The sequence below is a fragment of the Perissodus microlepis genome, chromosome 3, assembly GCF_051167445.1.
Source record: "Perissodus microlepis isolate ML-2025 ecotype Zambia chromosome 3, ASM5116744v1, whole genome shotgun sequence".
Classification (NCBI taxonomy): Eukaryota; Metazoa; Chordata; class Actinopteri; order Cichliformes; family Cichlidae; genus Perissodus; species Perissodus microlepis.
In genome coordinates this window covers 5,138,455-5,163,018 of record NC_140463.1, presented here as the reverse complement: position 1 = coordinate 5,163,018, position 24,564 = coordinate 5,138,455, and the positions used below count along the sequence as shown (strand labels likewise).

At 42.6% G+C, this 24,564-nt stretch overlaps 1 protein-coding gene across 1 annotated transcript in view; it reads left to right on the top strand.

Annotated features, from left to right (window-relative positions):
* Positions 1-3,230: 3,230 nt before the first annotated feature.
* LOC146389547 (ephrin type-B receptor 4b-like) overlaps positions 3,231-24,564 on the top strand; it is a 34,163-nt gene continuing 12,829 nt past the window's right edge. Inside the window, exons 1-5 of the mRNA XM_084910307.1 lie at positions 3,231-3,875; positions 19,965-20,035; positions 20,126-20,268; positions 20,345-20,705; positions 20,837-20,999. Coding sequence (XP_084766433.1) covers positions 3,764-3,875; positions 19,965-20,035; positions 20,126-20,268; positions 20,345-20,705; positions 20,837-20,999 — 850 coding nt within the window. The 5' untranslated portion in view covers positions 3,231-3,763. The remainder of the gene's footprint in view (positions 3,876-19,964; positions 20,036-20,125; positions 20,269-20,344; positions 20,706-20,836; positions 21,000-24,564) is intronic.

Genomic DNA, 24,564 nt, shown 5'->3' with positions numbered 1-24,564 from the left:
TATGATTTTTTTAAATCATTTTCTTATTTTTGTTTTTGTTCTCTTTTAAATAAAAAAAAATCCCTTTTCTAAGTTAGTATTTATTTATTCTTTATTTTTACTTTATTTCTGTGTTTTGTGTTTCCCATTTTGGTTTTTTATAAGTACATATTTTATATTACCTCTATTTAACTTTTGTTTGTTTTTATTTGTGTGCAGTTTAATTGTTTCATTTCTTTTTTTAAATAAAAAACTTTATGATTTTTATATTTTTTAATCTTTTTAATATTTTTTTCACTAATTAAAAATATAAATAATATTTGGTCTTTTTCATAATAGTTTTTCTGTCTTTTTAGTTGTTATTTACTAATCCCTTATTTTTATTTATCTCACTTCTTTATTTGTTTCAATCATTTTTAGTTATTTTAAAAATTTCTCTGTTTCATTTTTTCTGCAGTTCTGATTTTATTTCTTTTCACTCCTGATAATATTAAGTTTTAGGTTTTAAACTTTTAAATTCTTGATTTTTCCGATTTATCTGACTTTTTATTTTTTTTATTTTAGGAAATCATTTTTATTTCAACTCTCTTGTTATATTTTTTTGTCATTTTAAATTCATTTTATTTCGTTTTTCACCTTTTCAATTTAATTTAATTTGATGATTATTTTTATTTCTGCATTTTGAATCGTCGTGTCTTCCTCCGCTGTTGTGACATCACTGGGGGGCGGGACTCTCACCTGTCTGTCAAACGTGTCCGCTCGTCAGTCAGGTGACAGTTTCCCACAGGCCTCCTCTCCTCTGTTCTCTCCATCCTTCCTCCTCCTCCTCTTCTTCCTCTCCTTGTTTTGTTCTCCGGGCCGTTCACACCTCTGCCGACAAAGACCAGAAACAAAGAGGAGCAGCAGGAGGAGGACACCTGACTCTGTCTTTTGTCCTCAGACTGGGAGAAAGAGGAGCTCGCCTCCTTTCATCTCTCTCTCTCTGTCGAGACTGAATGTCTCTCGCCCGTTCTCACCTGTCTTCATGGAGCTGCAGGTGAGAAACTTCAGCCTGACTGTAACCCCGCCCCCTTTAACGTGACTGTTAAAACGGAAACCTGGATCCTCACCAGTCTGACCAGTTTAACTCCAAACATCCAGAAAACACTTCAAAATAAGAGCTGGGTCTCCTTCCCTGACTCATTTCAAAGTAAAAGTGTGGGTCTGATAATGCTTCAGAGGCTTTGAGCTCTATTGAGTCTTTATCGATCCTCCTTTCTTCTGCTCCTGCACCTCCTCACAACAAACTGCTGGAAACTCTTCAACAGTCGTGCTGATGTTTGTTTTCACGAACAATCCGAGGCCGTGCTGCTGAGGATTATGGGATACATTTATCTCCTGTCCTTCCCTAAAGGAGGCTCCAGTGTCTCCTCAGCTGAAGAATGCAATAAAGGAGGCAGTGCAGCTCCTTCCCTCCATGTTTGGGGAGTCACTGCAGGTGTGACTGTTTCTGCAGGAGGTCAGAAACTACCTGACAGTGAAAGCATGGCTGCTGAGGAGTGTCCTCCTCCTCAGGTGTGGATTCAGTTTGTCAGACAGGACGAGAGACATTTACATAACAAACACCCACAGAGAGAGAGGAACCCTGCTTCGGTTTCTGCTGTTTTATCTTTAATGTGAAGAAAACAGAAACAACATCAGCACAGTCTCTCTCTCTCACACACACAAACTCACACACACACACACACACATGCACACAGGACTTCTCGTCAAGCTGAAATGTGACTTTTTCCCACTGTCAAGAGTACTGATCACTGATTAGAACCAACAGGAATAAATAAATAAGATAAAGTGTAATAAATGTGTAATAAATGTATAATAAAGTAATAAAGCGGAGCACAATGATGCAGATATGTGTCAGTATCGTGTGTGTTCATCAGCTTTTTTTTATAACTGATGATTCACACCTGATTAGAAAGACAACAGACACATTAAAACACAGAAAATATGATTTGTTTAGACTTTTATTAAAGCTGGTTTGATCATTTTGTTCATATTTTATTTAACTGGTATAATTTTTTTCAGGAACTGAACTAGAGAAATTTTCTTAGGGTGGCATGAAAATCAAATAGGGATGGCAAAATGAAAGCTTTTAAAAAACACACATGTGCAGGTACATGTGTTTAAAATGATTCAAGTGCAGTAGGTTTACATGTTTGATATAAATACAGTCTATAACTTAATTATTTTCTCAGCTCACATGAATAAACATCTCAGTTAAATAAAACGTGAGTTTTCATTTTATTAACTGTGTCGCCTGTATAATAAATAAACATGTAGCCATGGGGCGGTTCATTTACAAACACAAGTCTCACTTAAGTTTCAGCTTTTTTTGTTTGAAAACAAAAGTCACACAAAATGTCATGAACAAAATTTGAAGCGAAATTTGTCAGGATAATATAATTGGCCATTTTGACTCCCTTTGATTTTACATTTGTATTTTATCCTTTCTCCCCTGCCTTGCTTGGGATAATTGTTTCCGGCTCAAACTCACGTGTCTGAATTTTCAGTTGTTTTTTTATTGACATTCTGTAGTAACACAACTGATCTGAAATCACACAAAAACATAAAATCCTACTATCAGTTATATGTTTTCTAAAAACCACATGTTTAGTAAATTATTTTCTGCACAAATCTTGGTAAAAAAAAATAAGCTTATATACAGCTATTTATCTAAACATGCAGCCAATGCATCTTCTGTTTTTTTGTACAACCATTTAAAATACTACTAAAACTAAACTAAAACAATCAGGTGTCGCGATAAGATGCCCACAAATTATTTGTGCCAGTAAAAACATCCGCCACAGGACACAGGAGAACACCACAGGGATAAACCTTCACAACAGTCTGGATTTCAACCTGGAGACAGAGTTTACACTGCTTTGTGACATTCATTATTACTCTCATTGTCACACGAAACAATACAGTGACTACACAACAAACTACACAAAACAACACAACACACTAACTACACACTTCGCGCTAAGCGCCACAAATCTGGCACATTGCCGCGCGTATAGATCCGTCCCTGCTTTTTTAAGGAATTTGAAGTTTTTGGTCGATTTGGTCTCCAGGTTTCAAAAACAGACATGCGCAGACACGTTCTCTCCACATTCCTTCACAGTCCGTCTTCGCTGAGCCCCGCCCCCTTTGGAATGGCAGGCTCCTTCAGCCACTCACAGTGCGGCTGCGGGTGTGTGGGCGTGGTCTCATCCAGAGGTGGAGGCAGAAAGTTGGAGCAGCTTTTGTTCTCAACTTTTTCTGCGCGTGTGAGCTGGAGCCGCAGACTGGAAGTACTGGGAGCGCTGGTGTGAGCTCCGAGAGTGTGTGTCCGCGCTGTGTGTGACTGTAACTGCGGCTTGGCGTGTGTGAGTGAGTGTGTCTGTGGTTCGGGACCCCCACCTCCAGCTGTCCCACCGACCCCTGTGCGCTCTCCAAGCCGCCTCTCGCTGCTCCTCAGACGGCCTCGCAGGCAGCCGCGCCCCGCTGCTCTACGCTGGAGGAGAGAGGAGGAGGGGATGGAGGAATGAGGGGGAGCCGGGTGGGAGCAGAGAGCAGGCTGAGAGCTCGGAGCAGCTGAAGGAGTCTGGTGCTGTGACTCCCTCCGGCCTCCATCTTGGACACTTTGAGGACTTTTTTCTTTTTCTCGAACTTTTCGGCTCCAATGAGGCGCGCGCGGCCGGCGGAGACCGAGCCCAGCTGACGTCAGTGATCGGTGATCGATAGGTGCGACCGGGACGGAGTAATGGGGGCTCAGCGGGGCCCCGTGGCCCACGGCCGGGCCTCCTCCTGCCGCGGGCTGCTGCTGCTCCTCCCGCTGCTGGCGGTGCTGCTGGGCTCCTGCAGGGCGGAGGAAGGTGAGTACTGATCAATACACTCGGTATCGACCACAGCTGCTGATCGATCAGTCTGCATCGGCCCAGAAACGATGACGTAATGTTACAGACCCATCGATCCTCAGTGAGGTTCAGTCACACACCTCGGAGGGGAAACGGGACCCCTTTCTTCTTCTGTGGTTAATACGTTTTTACATTCAGCTCAGAGAAGTTTGACAAATATTCAAACAAAAGTACACAAATGTACGACTGATGTGCTTTTACTGCAGCAGAGTCTGAGCTGCAGTGAAATCCGTCTTTACTGCAGTAAACTCGGGTTTCTTCGCTGCAGTCTGTCCCATCAGCAGGTTTGTGTTCGGGGGTTTGACCCTGTGATTTATGATAAATAAATGTGTCATTTTCAGGATTCCTCTGACACTGCACAGTGAGAAGACCTTGTGCCTGTAAGCAGGTGCAGGTAGTGAGCTGTGCACACCTTTACCTGCATGTTCATAAGTAGCTGACTAACTGCTTGGGTCCGTCGCTCATACCGAGGCTGCGGGTCAGCCTCCCTGCCTCTGTGAGCCTCTGCAGGGCGAAGGTGTGGAGCCGTGTGGGGCTCTGAGGGTCTGATGAGGGCTGTTGTTGTGGCTCTGCGGTTTACTTCTTCACTCATTCTAAGGAGCCTCCACAGTAATGACATGTTAGCTGTGGCTGTGAGTGGGACACACGGCAGGTCAAAGGTCAAGGTCGAGGAAAACAGAACAGCAGACAGTTTCAGGCTTTAGGTGGAAACAGCTGAACGTGTTTGTGTTCTCACTGTTTTAGTTTTAACGTAACACAAACGTGAAACATGAGAAAAATCTCAACTGTGACTTAAAGTTGCTGTTTAAAAGATAAACCGCGTAGAAATGTTTGTGCTGATCAGATTAGAAATCAGATTCACTCAAAAATCCAACGTTTTATATTTTGTGCATTGCAGTAAAACTTAAACTGAAAGCTTTTGTGCTTTTATAAAAGTGTCAAACGTTTTGTTAACGTGTTTTATTTACATCATGATAAAATCTGAGAGAGCCAATCAGACATCACGACAGCAAACGCGGGGGAAAATAAATAAACACATGAGAATAAAACGATAAGAAACGAGGAAGCATCCTGTTCACTGAGAAATAAACAGAAAAAATCAGTAGTCACGAATGTGACGCTGATCCACTGAGAGCGCACACTCACAGTTTACCGTGAGCCTATCATCAGCTGTGACCGAGCAGGACGCGTCTGAGTGCGCTCAGTCGGCTCCAGCGTTTCTCTGGTTTTTGTTGTTGAGCTCTTAAGTGAGAGGAGCCCAGGCTGAGCTGAGCTCCCACTTGGGCTGATGTGGTCACAGAGCGCGCTCAGACAGCTCTGGAGCTCAAATCAGCTGGAGCTTTACTGCAGCTGATTTGAGGATTTGTTGGTTATTGATCAGGAATCCTCTTACATGTTCAGTGCTGTGTCTGAGCAGCAGTAAAAACAATCATCCTTCTGTCATCACGCGTGACTCCACCGTGTTTAAATTCAGTTTTTAGCTTCAGGGCCATCTGGAGATAACAAATCAGCTTTAGCACTTTTAGGCTGTGATAGCTCAGAGAGCAGAAGCTGGCCGGTTTATTAGCACCAGCCAGGCTAAATGTGACACGGGTTTAGTTTTCCTGATAAAGCAGTCATGTGATCAGAGAAGCTGCTGTTTCCAGAGCGCCTGTTGACGCCCCAAAAAACCTAAACCAGCTTTAAAAGTGTTAAACATGCGTGCTGATACCCGCTGAGGAGAGCCAGTTTAAAACCAGCAGGCAGGAAACCAACGGTGCTGCAGCTGCTTCAGATCAGCATGTGACTGGTTACCAATACCTTATCTATCATGCTGTTTGTCAACACAAAGGAGCAGCTGACTGTCACGTGACCCCCCTCCCCAACAGGAAGAGGACAGGAAGTAGAGACGCAGGGGCTGAGGGTCTGAGAGCTGAAACAACAAACTGTTTGATAGCTGATAAATGGTTTAACTGCAGGGTTATTGATCTACAGATACCTGCTCGTTAGTGCTCGGTAACATTTCACTCATTAAATCTAGAGCCAAGACTTCTGGCAGCCATGTCATTGGTCAGGTAGTGCCATTAAAAATGCTCAAAAAGGCTCCAACAGCAAAAACTCAGTACAGAGGTCCAGTTCGGTTTAGCTGAGGTGGAGCCTAGCGACAGCTACGACTTAGCTACAACCATAATAATGCAAACTTTAAGCCTTGTTACAGTTTAAACAGCTGAGTTATTAAGGCATTAATCCTCCTTCACAGTTGTGCTGTTAGAAACGAGCATAATTACATGTGAATAAAAAGTAGAGGACCGACAATAAAGCCCTGTGGAACTCCACCACCTGTAAAACAACACCTGTCTCCACAGAAACTCTGAATTAGGCCTAAAATGCTTTAAGTGACGGCTTCTGAGGTTCTTATACACACGTACTCATGTTTCTCTAAAACCTCCTGCCTCTGTCATTAATCTGCATCTATGCCTCAGTAAACCACTACACTTGTGTTTCTCAGTGTTTTTGTCTCAGACTGATTGTATTCACTTGTGCTGTAAACATGGACGTTTTAGTCTGAGGATGGAGTCAGCGCTTTAGTCTCGAGTGGACATTAGAGGAACTTACGACCGTATTAAACCTCAGCAGCCTCGTGAGCGTGTGTGCAGTCGACTGAAGTTTATGCAAACAGACACTCAGGAAGACTTGAGGATAAATAAATAACAGATTCACACACACTCGCTCTTTAACGGCAGGTTAATCAGCAGCTGAGTGTGTTTGTGTGTGTGCTGGAAGCAGGATCATTGTTTCCTGCCAAACCAGAAAATTACCAGTTAGAAAACAATAGTGTGTGTGTGTGTGTTCAGACTCTGAAGGCTGTTTGAAGCCTCTCTGGGACTTTACTGTTTAACCCTTTGAAGGATCATCCAGCTTTGCTTCACCCGGTTGAGCTTCGCTCTCTGTGCCGGCTTCTCGCGCTCCACCTCTCAGCATAGAGGTTCACATGAAATCAGGAGTTTCTCACATAAAAACAGTGAAATTAGCTAAAGTGGTTAAATTAGACACATTTCCTCTGGACTCTGGTGCCGCAGAAGCTTTTTTTACTGTGGGTGTGTCCACATATTGTGCTCCATCTGCTCCCTGTCTTTTCTCTCCTCTTGTCTTTGTTCTGTTGTTCTTATTTTAACCCCACGCACACACCAAACCTCCCCCTCTCCACCTCTTTCTCCTGCCTCCACCTCTCCCTCTCGGCGCCTTTCTTCCGTCCATAAATCCCTTTAAAGGCGCTGGATTTAATTTCTGACTGAGGATTTACATGTTAAGTGCCAGTTTGTTAATCTGTTGATTGGCCCTTTGGAGGTTTAGCCCTCACACTCACAATAAAGACGGGCATATGAGACCTGTGAGAGTGTCGCCAGGATTTTCAAAATAAAATGCCAGCCACATGTTAAGTTTGACCTTTCTAACAATATCAGCTGTAACATTTAAATGAGGTCTGTCCAGAAAGAGAAGCACGTGAATTATTACTCATCAAAAAGCAGTAATGATTGTAAAACTGTGGTATTATCTGTCTTCATAGTCAAAAAAATTTTTCATAACTGTAGAAGCAGATTAAAATCTTTCAGTATCAGCTGTAATGTTTATACCAGGGCCCTCTGGCCATCACCAGTAGGCGGTAGGTGAAGTGTCTTGCCCAAGGACACAACGACCGAGAGTGTCCGAGCCGGGCAGACAGAAAACCTGCAGGTGATACAGAAACAGAGCAGTTTGCCTTTAAAATCCCAAAAATAGGAATTTTGTTCTCTCAAAGTTAAAAGTGTTTGCATTTTTCAGTGTAAAAAATAACCTGACCAGGTAGAGGAGGGTTTAGGATTGTAAACACACTAACAGTGAACGCCCATCTGAGTCCTAACATTCATAAGAATCAGACACCAATAAAGCATTCACATTAGTATTTGCTGTTACCATAACCGATATAATGTATACATAATAATATTGTAAAACTATTACATTTGAATTAATATAATTATTAAAGCATAATTTGAAAAGCTGAAGGAAAATATTTCATGTTGTGATGCAGAAGAACCTATCTCTGAGGAGCCTGGAGTAAACCAAAGCATCCACACATTTATTCACAGATGGTAAATAAACAGGCAGAACGACAGCTGAGAGCAAAGCTAAAAATATGTTTTAAAAAAGAAATGATCTCAGTGTCTTCAGTTTGCCCACAAAATATTAGAGAATATATAAGATCATTTGCTTAAAATGTTACTGATACAAATATGAGGCAAGTTCCCCTTTAACTTTTGTGACATGTGCCCCAACACCCATCAGTGGACATTAAAAAACATTTTAAAAAAAGTGTAGAATATATGGAATACTTTGTGGAAAACACCATCAGGATTTAAGAAATCTTCATCATTTTTGTTTGTAACCTCACCCTGTCCGACGTGCTGTGACAGGCAGATATTTAACGCTTTCAGCTCTGTTATTTAGCAAGACTATAATTTTACATGATTTTTGGATGGTTTATATTACAGTGAAAGAGGTTAAAGCAGAATGGCAGAGGACCAACAACAGAGCCCTGGGGAACTCCGCTGGTTAAAAGAACACATTCATTAAAAAGTAGTAATAATAGTAAAACAGTGGTGTTACCTGTTCTCCAAGCTGTGTCTCTGTTTCATAGTCAAAACAAACTGTAGAAGCAGATTAAAATCTTTCATGTTGGAGTAGAGGGAAGATTTGCTTAGAGGACAATTTTAGGATTCTGGGAAAGCGTCTAGAGCAGCAGCAAGTCAAACTACCTTAACTGAGAGTGACGCACGCTGATGCTGTGATCTCAAGCTTTTTCTGACATACCTGTTTCTGAAGCTGAAAAAGTTCCTTCACCTCACATTTAGTCACCGAATGATTAGGTTCAGTGAAAAATGTCCATAACCAATTCTCTCAAACGCCATCAAAAGCCTTTGATTTCATGTTACACCCCTACACCAACCCCCACAATGGCTTTATGTCCTCCCAGGGGGCTCCACCCCCCAGGGTGGAAAGCCTAAAGTTATAATGTAATGTCAAAACAGTCGATAGCTGAACAGCTCTGTAATCATCCCATCGAACCTTCCTGTTTCCATTTTTCAGCTCACCGCCTCCATCATTAAAACTGATTCAGAACACTAAAGTTTGAATCATTACATTTTCAAACTTCAAACCTCATCCAGAAAAGAGGATTTTAATGACGCTTCTAAATTTTCCTGTTCTTTCATCTTTTTGGAGCCTATACGGTGAACAGTGGAAAGTTTTGGGAACCTTCACCCGACTGCTTTCACTGAGTTTAACGAGCGTCAAAGTTACGTAACCACGGTTCTATGAGTGTAGGCGCAGCTGACCAAGAGCTGGCGGCTGCTTTTGTGTTTGTTGCTTTTATGGTGAATTCTCACAGTGTTTGCTGTTCTCCACCTTCCTTCATCGGGTTAAGAAATTGTGTTTGTTCGGAGTTAAGTGGGTAACGGAGCCCACCCAGTAGTTTTTCAGCGATGTTTGGAAGTGCCTACATTCAGATATGTCAGATGAGGTTTTTAATTGCACAAAAGCTTTCCATGCATTTCAATCAAGTCATTTTCGATAAACAATATAATAAACTTAATGTGAAGGCTCTAGGATGGTTATTTTTTTAATTATAATAACTAGTCTGATAAACCCAAATTGTTTAAATGCATAACATCCAATCACTGATTGATTTACTTGTTTAAGTTATGTTTTGTCTCTCAAACATGTCACATTAAATAAATAACTTTGTTGCGGGTAAAACTGTATTATTGTAATGCAGAGAAAACACATGTGCAGTCTTTTTAAAGTCTTAAATATTTAATGTGAATTACCTTTTGAATGCACCTTACTCCTCTTTTCATTGTGAGCGCCTAATCTAGAGCCAGTTTCATGCATTTCAAATAAACCAAACAAAAACTAAACCACTTCCTAGGACTGAAAATATCTCCCACATTTTGCCAAAAAAGAAATTCACCAGTGATTGGTAGAAGGAGCCCACAGATGCTGCGGCCTCCATGAATTTCGTTTTTCCTCGTGTAAATTACCCCCGGTTTCCCTTTGTACAGTTCAGCCTTCAAACCTGTTGAAATGTGGGCTGGTTGTCAAAAGGCACAGAGGCAGAACTGGCTCCGCACTGGCACCACGTCGATGGAAAAGAGATAATGGAGTAGGCCCTATTTTTCTTTCTCCGCAAAAACATCCCTGGAAGAGGTCCTACGGGGGCAGTTCCTGTGGTTGGAACAGTCACAAAGGTGCACTCTGACTTGAAATAACCTGTTTCCTGCAGTGGAAATCGGCCTCATTAGTGCAGTCAGGTATTGGCATACATTCAGTCATAGTTCCACTGTAGGCATTGGAGTAAATGAGGAAAAGAAAATTAATGTAAAACTCCATTTTTTTTGTGGGGTTGGGGGGGAAGCTGCTTGGAGCTTGCACTTTGTTTCCTTGACTCTCTACAGCAGAGGTTAGCATGACCCACAGAGACACGGCGGACACACTAATGGGAAATACAGCAGGCTGAAATAAAGCGGACTGATCCTTTAAGGACGCTTTGAACCATCTGGATGCAAACGCAGTCAGCCTGCTTCAACTTGTGTCCAGAGTTCCTCCTCTACAGCTAATGAGTAACTTTCCATTCTCCAGACAAACGTCCTCAGGTGGTTTGATTTGTCCGCGGGCCAAAACGCCGATATTTTATAAACTGTCACATGTAAGAAGCAGAAATGTTCTCAGTGTGATTTCTTCCAGTTGACTGTTGGATAATCTCTGCAGCTGTGGAACATTTTTCCAACCGGATGGTTCAAAGAGTCTTTGAGGATTGAGTAAATATCACTAGCAGGGCAAGTTTTAACCGTCCTCCTATGTTTTCAGATGTTTTATGTGCTGATTGCTGAGGAGAACAAACAGAGCTGCAGCTTGTTGTGGAAGATTCCTGACATGTGAAATGAGTCAGAGGCAGTTCAAACAGCCCGACTCATCGATCGAAGTGTTGACAGAGAGAAGATAAGGTGCTCAAACAGAGAGTGATGAAGACGAGCAGGAACAAACACAACCTGAACATCTGTTCCTCCATGAAACTCTCTTAAATTATACAAACACTGTCTGTCTACTGGCAATGAAATGTGTGTTTAAGACGTACAGTAAATATACACATCAGAAACAAGTAGAGCCAACATAGTGTCCAGTAAAGGCTTACCTCGTCTGTGCTCATTCCAGTGAAGTGCAATGATAAGATCCAGTACAAAGCTTGGTGTGGTTTCTCTAACTGACTATTCAGTTCAGCCTGTTGGCACTGGGTGTGAACCAAACCAAACACTTACTAAGGATGGCCAGATGTTACTGTCCTAACAGACAGCTGTAACTCAGGAGGTAGAGCAGGTCATCTTCTAATCAGAAGCTTGGTGGTTCAGACCCTGGCTGCTCCAGTCTTCATACCAAATATCCCCGGGCACGATGCTTACTCCACTAACTCCTTCATCCTCCATCCTCCCTGTGCTTATATTAGCCTAACCATAGTTCAGCAGCTAGACACCAGATAGTGGTGTCTAGCTGCTTCCTCCCAGGAATTTGCTGACATATGTGAGTCCTTATGTTGTTGTTGAGATTATTCTTCCATCATACTGAGGCTAGGATCATTATTCTCTCACTGATGAATTTGAACATTGTGGTGAAAAAGCAGACGGAAGAAATCTATGGAGCTGAACGGACCAATCACAGCGTTTGCAGCTGTGGCGACGTGTATTTCCATTTCCAGGGAGATGCACGTCCGGTTACAGCGTAGGGTTTCAAAGAGGCTTGCAGTTACAGCACAGTTTTTCCCGCTGAAGCATAAATCTTTAGTAACTCAGCTGAACCTCATACCTTTGTCAGGAACACCTGGACTTTAAACTTTATTGGAGCACATTGGCGAACAGCCACACTGACCGTTTTATTGGAACTGAGCTAATTTGGACCTTTTTATCTCTCAGCGGTGCCTGAAGGAGCGTTTGGACCAGGAACTGATTAATGACATCAATTTTAATGGGAAGATACCATTCCTCTGTGAATTAATGCCTCCTGCTGATGACATACATGTGAAACTGTCCTCTAACAAACTGAGCTGAGCCACATGATGATCCTGGCTGCAGTGTGATGACAGAGGGAGGCATCCACGGACCCACACTTTGTCCCCTCACCTTTTCCAGGCAGTGTATCCAAGCTCTGGCTTGTTTGATCTGCAGCTGTCTCTGCTAAAGTTAGAACATCCTTTACAGCCCCAAAATCAGCCATAAATCTGCAGTTTTCTCCACATCCTGCACCAAAGTTTCCACAAAAAGAGAACACGTCTTTGACATTTGCAGAATGAAAAAGCTCCATTGTTCTTGTTTGTTGTCTTTTAACAAGACTGAGCAAATGAAATGACCCTCTGGAAGTACTTAAAGCACTGAGTGCGCGGGGTGTTTCATTAGTGCAGGCTGGTACGATGTGTGGTTTTTAGCCCTGATGTGGAGTCACATCACATGACATTCAGTACAAATCTTAATCTGCACTAGAGTCAAACGTTCGTTAGGTTTTTCTGCTCTTCCTGCACAGCCGGTCAGATGGTTGTTTTTAGATCTTTGAGATTAAAAATCGCACAAAGTTCAGCGAGCAGAAAAGCAGCAACTAAAGCAGAAGAAGAAGAAGGAGAGAGTAAAAGGCAGGAGAAGGAATAAGGAGTCGAGGAATGAGAGAGAAGAAAGGAGCGAGGAGGAGTGAGATAATCAGGTTTATTAGAGAGCAAGTCGCAGCACGAGACCACACACACCAACACACACGCAGCCCGACCGGCTTGTGTAAACATCCCGCCAGCGTTGTCATGGTAATTTCCGTGTCCTCGTCATGCACTCTTATCGCAGATGCACTGTTTACAGCGTGTGTGTTCCTTCCTTTGTGTGTTTGTGAGGACCAGAGTGCAGCAGCGCGGGGACGTTTCTGCTGGTCCGAGGATCCAGACCCCAGTCCTCGCAAACACAGGACTGTGTGTGTGTGTGTGTGTGTGTGTGTGTGTGCAGTTTACAGAGTCTATATGGATGTAAACCAAACACACACATGCTGAGGCTTTAATTGGCTCAGGCTGCGATGCTGATTAGAAACGCGTGTGCATAAACTTTATTCATCCTTTGCGGTCGAGACTTGGAGCTCATAACTTCAGCAGCTTCAGAAAAACGAGTTAATGTGGCGGCTTTTAGAAAATCAACAAAAAAGAGACGAACCTGCAGGCTCGGCGATCTCGTGTCACAGATCTTAAGTACTGGATGCGCAGTCAGGTGATAGCAAACACCACAGAAACCTGCGGTGATGAGGCTGTATCCCTGATCACATAGCATGACATCACAGCCCCGCGGTGTCAGAGGGAGCAGAGAGCGGCGAGGCATTCAGGTGCTGCAGTAGATCAGATACATGAACCCGTGGACATCCTGAAGGGAGGAAAGACGAGAGCGCACACACACGCGTACCAGAGGGGAGTGTCACTAAAACTGCTACACAACCTGAACCCTAAAATTATGTCAGCGGCAAAACCTGCTGTTCCTCTAACATCCCTGCACACCACCAGGCTAAAAATGTCCAACTGCAGTAAAAGTACTTGGACTTTGGCAAAGCCTGTGAACATCTGACATGCCGTCAAATAAAAACACTGCAGATGCTCTTTAGATTCACACAGAGAAACAGAGTCAGGACCAGACTTGTATATTTATAACAGACTAAACATAATAATACAACATGAGCACATGTGTATATGAAGCGTATATTAGCTGAAGCGTTTTACACACTGATCAGTGTTTGCTTAGAGGTGGTGGAGTTCCACAGGGCTCTGTCATCCATCCCTTTTGTTTTTAAAGCCACTATATGTTTATCACTTTATAAGTCAGTTTGGTTTTATAACTCATAACTCAGGCTTACATTTTGCAGCATTCGAAGTGTTGGGGCTTCCATGACTTACAGGCGGCTGTAGCTGCTAGCTTGTCTGCTAGGCTTCACCTTAGCTGGTACCTGAACTGGACCTCTGGACTGTTTGTGTGCTCTTGGAGTCTTTTAGAGCATTTCTAATGCAGTTCTTTGACCAATGATATGGATGCTGTGTGGTTAATGGTGAAATTGTAGGATTTTATTTGCTTGTTGCTGAGCACTAAGTCTGTGGATGCAGCTCGATAGCCAGTCTAGCTGATAGCATAGCACTTGAACCTCTCGTGCTCTAACTGCACTAACATGGCAGCCACACTACTAATGTTGAGACTCAACTCTGTGTCTGTGTTGGTTTTTCGTGGTTTCCTAGGATTTATTAGTACAATAGCAGACCCAAAAGTAGAAGCACCGTAAGTGTTTCTACTGCTTTCCTAAGTTTAGAAGTTTATCGGAGCTCCCCGTGAAGAAACAAGCGGCCCGTGTGTGCGTGAGGAGACGCCGACCTTCTTCTCCTGAGCATATCACACTGGCAGAAAGGTCACATTTACATCATGTTTTCCACTCTTGGCGTTGGAGCGTCTGCTGCAGCAGATTAATCATCACACAGTGAGCTCTTGACTCGGCGCTCACTGCTCATCTGTGTCCGTGAGCTTCGTACAGGCGCTCTGAGACACCCGGGGAGAATTACAGACGGCTTCATTCCTCAGCTGCTGCCAAGCAGAACGATGGAAGGGCCGCTTTCCCATTCTCCACGCTGTAATTACACACACACACACACACACACACACACACACACACACACACACACACACACAGTCAGGCGCTCCAACTGTTTAAATCTGCCTGTCGGTTAATTAAAACGAGAAGTGACTGAAGCTATTAGAGCAAATGAATGACGAGACTGTGTGTGTGTGTGTGTGTGTGTGTGTGTGTGTGTGTGTGAGACGCAGGCAGGTCAGTGTGTTTTTCACACCACTACAGATTATTAATCTGGTTAAAGAGAGCTGATGAAGTGTAACTGACGTGGACTCACAGACTCACAAACACACACACACTCTCTCCAGAGCTGTATTTGTGTGTGTGTGTGTGTGCGTTTGTCTGCCTGTTTTGTGAGGACCATGGTTAGATCTAGACCTTATAAGGACATCAGACCTACAAGTGTCCGTTTGAAGGTTCAGATCACAGACTGTAAGAACAGTTTTTCACTTTGAAGCCTGAACTTCAGCATTTTGATTTCCGCCATGTTTGGATGATTTATTCATCCTTCAGTCTGCAGGTCGACGATCATTTAGAAAAACAATATTTAATATTGTTTGGACGATTCTTTCTTCTTTCTTTGTCTTAAAGCTGTGCGATCAAAGGGTTTAATAGTTAGTGTGGACCGTCCCCCACACCTCTAAAGCTAACACTCATTTTACCACTTTAATCGTAAATGGTCCAGACCAGTGCAGCTTTAATCCTGGAAATATAAGTATAATATGTGTTTTTCCCCCATGATAGAGAAATCCTGCTGTAGTAAATGACAGAAACCTAAAATGTAAGAAATGAGTGTGTAAACAGTTCTGTAGCTCATTACTGTCATTATAAAACTGAAAGGTTTTGTTAATTAACACAAAATCTCTTTTTTTGTCTTTTATTTAATTTACTGTGGACCCATTGTATTAAAAAAAACTAAAAATATTTCTTTCTGATTTCTTTTAGGGCTGTTCGATATAACGATATATCCGATGACCATTCACATTACGCTATCGTTTGTTTCGTGGTGTCGCAAATGTGCATTTTTTTGTATATTTTTTTCATCGTTTTGTATGAAAAAAATACAAAACGACATCTTGTATTTATTTCTTAAGGTTCTCTCTTTCTCTCATATTTAATATAAACACACTGCGGACAGACAAGCGACTGTTTTTATGCGTTGACGGTAAAACCATCGCTCGGCTCCTGCGTCCGCTTGTTTATTTTCCACATAAACCTTTCACAATAAAGCTCAAGATCCTGTTGAAATTTGTCTGCTAGGCTTCATCTTAGCTGGTACCTGAACTGGACCTCTGGACTGTTTGTGTGCTCTTGAAGTCTTTTGGAACATTTGTAATGCAGTTATCTGACCAATGATATGTTGATATGCTGCAGTGTGGTTAATGCTGAAATTATAGGATTTTAGTTGCTTGTTGCTGAGCACTTTGGCCTAAGAGTCTGTTGAAATTTAAAAAACTAAACTGAATCAAGTGAAAGAGTACACAGAGTGTTTACAGATGAAAAGCAAAGACCAGCCGTCGGGTGCAAAAAAATAAGACTCGAACCTTAGAACAGGCTTTTCCCCGCAGCTCGGGGATAATAAATAAATAATAAATACTCACAAAGAAAATGTCTAAAAATGTATAGTTTCATGCATCGGTCAAAACAACTAACTCCAGGTGCACGACCTGCAAAAAAAAAAAAAAAATCCAGAGATTCACAGAATTTACAGAAAATGTAAACAATGTGTGATATATATCGTTGCCGGGACGATAAATGTCTTATATCGGGATATGAGCTTTTAGTCGTATCGCACAGGCCTAATTTCTTTGTTGGTCTGTTACTTGATTACTTTGGTGTAGTGTTATTAGCAGAGACAGGGAGAACTTTATTAGTTACACAAAGTGTGAAACGTGAAAATACAGTTAAAAGTCTAAACTTTAATCTAGTGCAGTCCAGCAGGCCAGATTGGAGCTTTAGAAGGCCCGTTTCTGGCCCCTGGGCCTTATGTTTGACACCCCTGGTCTACACAAGATGCAACCTTTTTTTAACCGTATGCCCTTTGTAAATAAGAATATTATAGTCTGGATGAAGCCAAGTCAAAACAAAGTTATTATAGCTGAGTAAACAAAAACCATATTAGAAAATATGGTTCATGTGGAAAATGTCAGTGCACACTGAAAATAATAAGTAACAGTTAATCAGGAAATGACTTTAATTTGTATCTCTTTCAGTTTGATCCAATTTTTCGGCACAGCCAGCCTGAAGTGTCTTCACAGTCTCCGTTCACGTCTACACGACTGACAAATGTCCTCCGTATTTTGAATAAAGTAACTGTGAGAAATCTGTAATAATAATAAAGGCCAGTTTCCATAATATTGGATTTTATAAGCCTAAACACTCCAGCCTAACAAAAGTCATCGCGTGGGATTTATGTTATTTTGAAAGCATTCATCCATCACAGCCAATAGCTACAAGCGACACAGACACTAAACAGGAAGTGAGCCACATAAAAATGTAAAAAATGTCAGTCGGGCCTCAAATGTTTCCACGCTCCTCCGCCCGCCTCACTAAGCCATCACGATGATTTTATTGATGTATTTGTATTATTTTGAAGGCACCTGTCTGTCACAGTCAGCAGAAATGAACAAAGGTGCGTATTAAACAAGCGCTGCTAAAGAGGAAGTGAGATCACATCTCAGAAAACGCCCCCATCAGTGCTTCCAGCTGTGCTCGTGACACGCTAAATTTAAGCTTGCAGCAGAGCGGCGCGCTGATTTATGCAGGACTACAGCACCAAGACGTTTACATTGTTTGGATGTAGGCAGTAACATCAAAGCCTGAGCTGAGGCCTGTCATATTAAAGGTGGGGAACACCACCCTCCCGTGTAAACGAGTCCTGCAGCAGTGAAACCAGCGCACTTAGATTTATCGCTCTCTTTCTGCGGCTCTGAGCTCTGACTGAAAACAGAAATCCTCAGAAAACAGCAGCATTAATGTTGTATTTGTATGGGACTACTTTCTGCAGAGGACTGATATGAACGTATGGTGGTTGTGGAGGTCTAAGAGGCTTAAGAAGAGGGAAAAGTGTGAGAAACGTCTGCATTTTTCACCGTGTGTGTCAGGGTTAAGCCTCCTGAGCCTCTCTCCTCCAACGCTGATTACACACCATCACTCACGGCAGATATTACACATGTGCAGGCATGCTTCGAATGTGTGTGTGTGTGTTTGTCGGGGTGTAGCCTGGTCTTCTTCACCTGTCCTCCTTCCTCCACAGAGACACGCAGAGGGAGAAAGAAGCCCTTGTGTTGTACGACCGTCTGTGTTTTTACTTTCCCTGATTGAAGCCGCTGAAAGACCTCCTGTGGGTCTTCTGGCTGAACCTGCTGACTTCCAGTGAAAAATCTAAAACAGCTCATATCAGAGCGCCGCCTTCAGCTGATCTGGTTCTGTTGCTCCGTCTGAGGCCTCCGTGAGTTTCTCTGTCTGCCGGAGTCACGGGGTCACCGAGTGGTTCTGATGGTTTCAGGGGTTCGTTGAGCTTCCAGCGGTTGTGGACGCGAGTGCACAAGTTCACGCGGTTTTCCAAACGCTTTTTTTAAAGGTTTCAGAGACACCTAGGTGTTTTCAAAAGAGGTCGTAAAAGACGTGATTTTTAAAAAAGACCCGTTAAATTTTACACGACTTTAAGGATCTCTGGACACATGGGATGTTTTCAAAGGGGCATTTTAGTAAAATTGAAGCGTTTTTGCATTAAATACAAGTGTGTTGGAGGCATCTGAGTGGCTGAGAGGCTTAGATACACCTTGACTGTGGGATGATTTGAAGGCTTCAGGCTGACTTTTAGGAGGTTTTAAGCTTTATAAGGTTGAAAGAAACTGTTTTACAGGTGGTTTGAAGAGCATTTAGGAGAACTTTGGAGGAATTTTTAGTAGGGCTGTGCAATATGACTAAAATCTCATATCCCGATATAAGACATCTATCGTCCTGATAACGATATAAATCACAAAAATGTAACATTTTCTGTAAATTCTGTGAATCTCGGGCAGCTCGACTGAAGTGTTTCCAGCTGCGCGTCATGTAGCTGGAGTCGAGTGTTTTAACCGATGCATGAAACGATACATTTTTAGACATAAGTTGTAACAGCCGCAGTTTTCTTTGTGAGTATTTATTACACGGCGTGCTGCGGGGAAAAGCCTGCTCTAACGTTTGAGTCTAAGGTCTATTTTTTACTTCTCATCCGTAAATAATCTGCTCTTTCACGTGATTCAGTTTATTTTGAAAAATCTCAACAGGATCTTGAGCTTTATTGTGAAAGGTTTATGTGGAACATAAACAAGTGGACACGCAATGGTCTTACTGTCGTTGTTGCTAACCACAACGCATAAAAACAGGCGCATGGCCGTCTGTAGTGTGGTTATATTAAATATAAGAGAAAGAGAGAACTTTAAGATGGTAATATAGCCGCTACAGTGACCATCGAAACGATGAAAAAATATTGCCAGAAACAGTTTATTTTGCGACACCACGAAACAAACGATAGCGTAAAATGAAACGACAGACGTTTTTATATCGTCATCAGATATATGTCGTTATATCGAACAGCCCTAATTTTTAGGGAATTTAGGGGCCTTTTTAGAGGTTTTGAAAAACTTATAAGAGGCTGCTGGGACCATTGAGTCTGAAAAGATTCCCAAGTGGCATCACTGCTGTTTGAGGAACTTGTTGATAACCTCGAGGGGGTTTTACAGATAACTTTAATGCAGTTTCAAAAAATTCTATTTTATTTTTAAGAGGAATCGAGGGACCTTTAACACATCTAGGCTTCAAAGACCATCAGGAGGTTGTTGTGTTCTTACATTACCAGTTTGTTGTGGTCATTTGGGTGACTGTTAAGAGGCTTTTCGAGATCTTTAGAAGGTTGTGGTGGGTCCATTGGGAGTATCATGACTTGAAGGTATGTTGAGGACCTTAAGAGGGTCTTTTTAAAAGGTTTTAAGCAAATTTTAAGAGGTTTTAAATAACATTTGCAGCTATTTTAAGAGGTTTGGAAACACTTCTAGGAGGCTGCTGGGATCTTTAAAACAGTCCAAGAAGTCTCGAAAGGTCCCAAGTGACATCAGTGCTGCTTGAGGACGTTGCTGACAAACTCAAGGAGGGTGTTTGAGGAATGTTTCAAGGGGCACAAGCAAGCATGTCGTTGGAGCATTTGAGGAGAGTGTGGTGACTTGCCTGTAGAGGACTACGTCGAGGTTTTAAAGGAGTGCTCAGTAGGTTTGCTGAAGACCTGCAGTGGGATGTCGGAGAACTTTGGGTGATTTTTAAAGGATGTTTTAATTGCCCAGGACTTGCTGACTGTTGCTGTCTGTGTTTCAGATGTGCTGATGAACACCAAGCTGGCCACATCTGACCTAAGATGGACGAGCTACCCTGCTGATGAGTCGCAGGTACACATCAAAGCTAATCTGTTAGCTTATAGCTAACACTCTACATTGCTTTGAATGAAAAGCTCACCTATGATCCGTCTCTGTCCTCAGTGGGAGGAAGCGAGCTCGAGGGACGATCACCAAAACACTGTGCGGACCTATGAGATCTGCACGATCACTAGCACTTCTTCCTATTGGCTGAGGACGCGCTGGATCCCTCTGAAGGCGGCGACCACGGTCTACGTGGAGATCTGGTTGGTGGACATCACAGGTTATTTGATGTTGATTAACGCGGAGAAACGAATATAAGCTCTGAACGTGTCGACGCAGGTTTTCCATGATGGAGTGTTCCAGTCTGAGGCAGCCGTGTAAAGAGACCTTCAACCTGTACTACTACCCGTCAGACGCTGACGACGCCACGCTCACCAGCCCGGCCTGGATGGAGAACCCTTACATCAAAGTGGCAACAGTCGCCGCCGACCACCTGATGCTGCGTGACGCCAGGGGCCGCCCTAATGTCAAGGTGCTGCGGCTGGAGGGACTGCGTAAGGCGGGGCTTTACCTGGCCTTCCAAAGCCAGAGCACCTGCATGGCGTTGCTCTCTGTGCGTGTGTTCTACAGGAAGTGCCCGCCCCTGCGCCGCGCCTTCGCCTCTTTTCCTGAAACCGTCCCCCACTCGCTGGTGGAGCAGGTAACCATAGCAACAGTGGAGTCTAGTGTTCTTGTATATAACAAGCTCACCTTTGAGTTTAAAAATAAAAGCACTGTAACTGCAGCACCGTTTTTGTGTCTACAAGCTTTTATTTTGACGTTCTGCTGCAGGCTCAGGGTGTGTGCGTGGAGAATGCCGTGACGCCGCCTGGCGAGCAGTCACAACCTCCCAGCATGCTTTGTGGTGAAGACGGGGAGTGGGTAGGACAGCCGACGTCCAGCTGCGCCTGTCGTCCTGGATACGAAGCAGGAGAGACCGACGTACGCTGCAGAGGTGAGAGTGCAGTCCATAAAACAAAAGACCTCCTGTTAGTTTTCAAAGTAAAAGCGTCATCATTGAGATGGAACGAATGAATCTGGCACATTCGAAGGCCCGAGCCGAGACCTCGGGTTCACCGTCAAGACTTGAACTCACTAACAGCTCCGACCATCATTTGTTTTACAAAGTAAAAGCTTCTCCTGTGCGCCGCTTCATTATCAGCACTTAAAATTCTTCGTGGTCAGAACTGCGAGTCCGAGTAAACAGAGAGGAGAAGCTGGAGGCGATTAGAGGGACAGAGAGCGATGTGTTGACAGTGTGAGAGCGAGCAGAGCAGGGGCCCCAAAGTAAAGCAGGACAAAACTCAGCAGTAATCAGATTACTCTCAGTGTTACAGCTTTACTCAGTAAACACTTTAAATCTGAGGGAAATGGAAACATAAGAATGTGTTTCTCTTTCCCACCATGAGCTCAGATCACAAAGTTTGTTTACATATAACCAGATTATAACCAGATTATAACCAGATTACAGTCGTTGTCTTACGGCGTGTAAGAGGATTCCTGAAACGTTTCAGTAAACAAGGATTACTGTTTCTGTAATCAACACAGGCGTCAGAGGAAGCCGTCTCAGAGGCTACGCTAAGATTTCCACAATAAGACCGCAATTGTTTGACAATAGACGTCACACTGCTGCCAAAAATTACATTTTGTAATGTTTTTATTTTTGGTTGTTATTAAAGTTATAATGAGAAGAAAACTGATCTTAAGATTAAAAAAAGTCAAAGATTCATAGACAAACAATCTGAAATAAAAAAAAGCTTTAATTGTTTATATTTTGGTATAACTGTGTCGGACTGTGATACAATATTAGGAAAGTCCTACAAATCTTATTAAAGTCATGTTTTAAGTCAAAATAGTCACAATACAGAAGTTAAATTACTTAAATTACAAAAGGTTTTGAAGAAAAAAGTAAAATGGTGTTGATAGAGTTTACAATAAAGTTTAATATTGTAACAAAAAAATAAAACACACAAATCTGTTGTGTATGTTAATTGTTTCAGCAAATCAGCAGTTTTATTAAAACTTGCAACATGTTGAAAAATAACTCTGTCAACAGTTACAAATAAATGAATGTCTCAGTTCATCAAGGTGATTAAAAACAGCTGTTGTGTTTTTATACGAAATTCAATTGAATTTCTAAAACAAATGAAAAGAAGGCGAAAATTGTATTTATTAAAGAACAATCCAGAATTAGTAGAAAGTGAGTCCGGTTTTTAAAAGTGTAAAAGTAATATTTTTATGAAAAACATCCAAAAAATGAAAATGTATTATTTAAAGAAACTTCTGTTTTAAAGTTATAACGAGTCAAATGTTAAAGTCCTTTAATTAAGAAACATGTAGATTTAATTTAATGTTATAAAAACATTTGTTGCGTTTGAACTGAATATAATGAAAATAAGATGTAAGATTTTAGAGAAAAAGAGTTGTTATTGTGGCAAAAAAAGGAAAATATGTAGGAAACTTTCACCGAGATTACAGAGAAGAAATGATCATTTCTCTGATTCTATTCTGAAATTCAATGTTTAAAGCGGGTTTGTTAAAAAACGGTCATTGGCACACTTAGGACACGGATAACAGTAACTATAGTAACTATTGTTAAGTAAATAACAGGAAGCGGTGTGGGTCACAGTAGAGGAGTGGCTGTGTCAACAAGTGTTCAGCTTCTTACAGTGAGTTTGTTTATAATCCACTTTTCACACACAGAGTCACAAACTGCTGCACAGTGACTAAAATCACAGTCTGTGCAAACGAAATATGGTTCATGCTGTTATTCATGAAGCTTCACATCAGCTGAAAAACAGTAAAGCACGTGATTATTCTTCATTAAGATGTTCCGCTTCTTTTCAAACGTAGCTGAGTCCAGTGCGCCGACTAAAAACGGGAATTCTGTTACTTTTAGTTTTAAAGTCGAAAGTTTTAGGAGATTTCTAAAATAGTTGTGTTACGCTTTGATAAATTGTTGTTAAAGTATTCGGGGAGTCTCACGCCGTGCCGGCTCCCTCACGCCGCTCAGCCGTCCTTTCACAATAAGACTGGCGGTGTGGGGGATGGTGGAGCCCTGAAGGAGAAAGTTATTATTGAGCTGTCGTTGAAGTCGTGTGCAGCTGTTTACTTTAATGAGTAAATGAGAGGGGTTGTGGGTAAACTGCAGGAGCAGCTGCTGTGGTGTTTCTCTGGAGGAAACGCGCTGTAATCGGAGTCCGTCCTGCCTCCGCGCTCACCGCACGTTTCCGTCCTGTTTCCACGCTTCCTCTCCTCTCCGCCATCGCCGTGGGATGAAAGCAGAGCGAGGTCGACGCAGGCCGCAGACGGCTTGGTTGTCCAAGTTTCCTGTTATTCTGTGTGAGGTCAAAGGTCAGCTGACTGCAAGCGGGAAGCGCTGCAGCGGCAACAGCAGAAGCAACGACGTCCTCTGCTTGTCTCTGCTTCTGAGGGAGGGGGAGGGGCAAGAGCCAGGCTGAGTGAAGAGGTCAGAGGTTAACTAGCGCTGCTTAAGCAGAGTGTGTGTGTGTGTGTGTGTGTGCTTACTCTCGTGCTTGGCAGGGGAGGCCAGTGATGACATCATGGCAGCACTTTCCACATCCTGTTGAAGCCAAGGTCACTTCCTGTCTCTTATTGTCTGTGAGGCTGCACTCCTCCCTTCATCCCTTCATCCCTCTGCGGTGTTCCTGATCCCAACTCTGAGCATTACTCACATTCCAGGCCACTAAACCCACAGAGAGCCAAACCTCTCTGCCTCCAGCTTCCACTCTCTGCTCTTTGCTTTTTTAATCATGTGTTCATTCTTTAATATTTCCTATAAATGAACCATTTTTAGTTTCCAACCATTTTTAAACCTCAGTGACAGAAATCTGCACACTACGTCACAAACATGTTTCATTTCTAATAAAAGGCTCCAGATGTTCATAAACATCTGTTTGCTGGAGTGTACATGAGCAGGAGAGGCGGGTGTGTTTCTCTGGGACTGTTTGATCACTTTCGGGGACGACCACTGACGGGTTTTAGCTGTTTCTGGACACACTGAGCTGCTTTTACTGCTTCGAGGTTCACTGTCATGTTTGAGTGGAACATTTGCTTTAGTCGGGACTCGCTGGCACGCCTGATACCTTCATTGTTGGTTTTAGTCCCATTGTTCTGAAGCCTCGTCTTTGGCTGCCGTGTTAGAGCCTGAGGCCAGGAGGCAGCAGCCTGTGTGAGCTCTGATTAACAATACAACAGGTCAAATCTTCTCTGACTGACTCAAACTGGTTATGTTCAGACAACAGGTCACATTCAATGTTTTTACAATTTGTAGAACTAATTATTACTAAAAGATCTTTATAAATGCAACTGCAAAGCTGTGTAACTACATTTTATTGCTTTAAAATAATGTTTGTATAATATTCGCCTTTTGGCTGCTGTCACATCCAAATATAATTCTGGAATTTCACACAAAAATGGAGCCCAGCTGTCTTTTAGCCCAATTAACCTCACAGCAGTTTATTATTGGTCAGATAATTGTATTAGAAATGCTCCAAAAG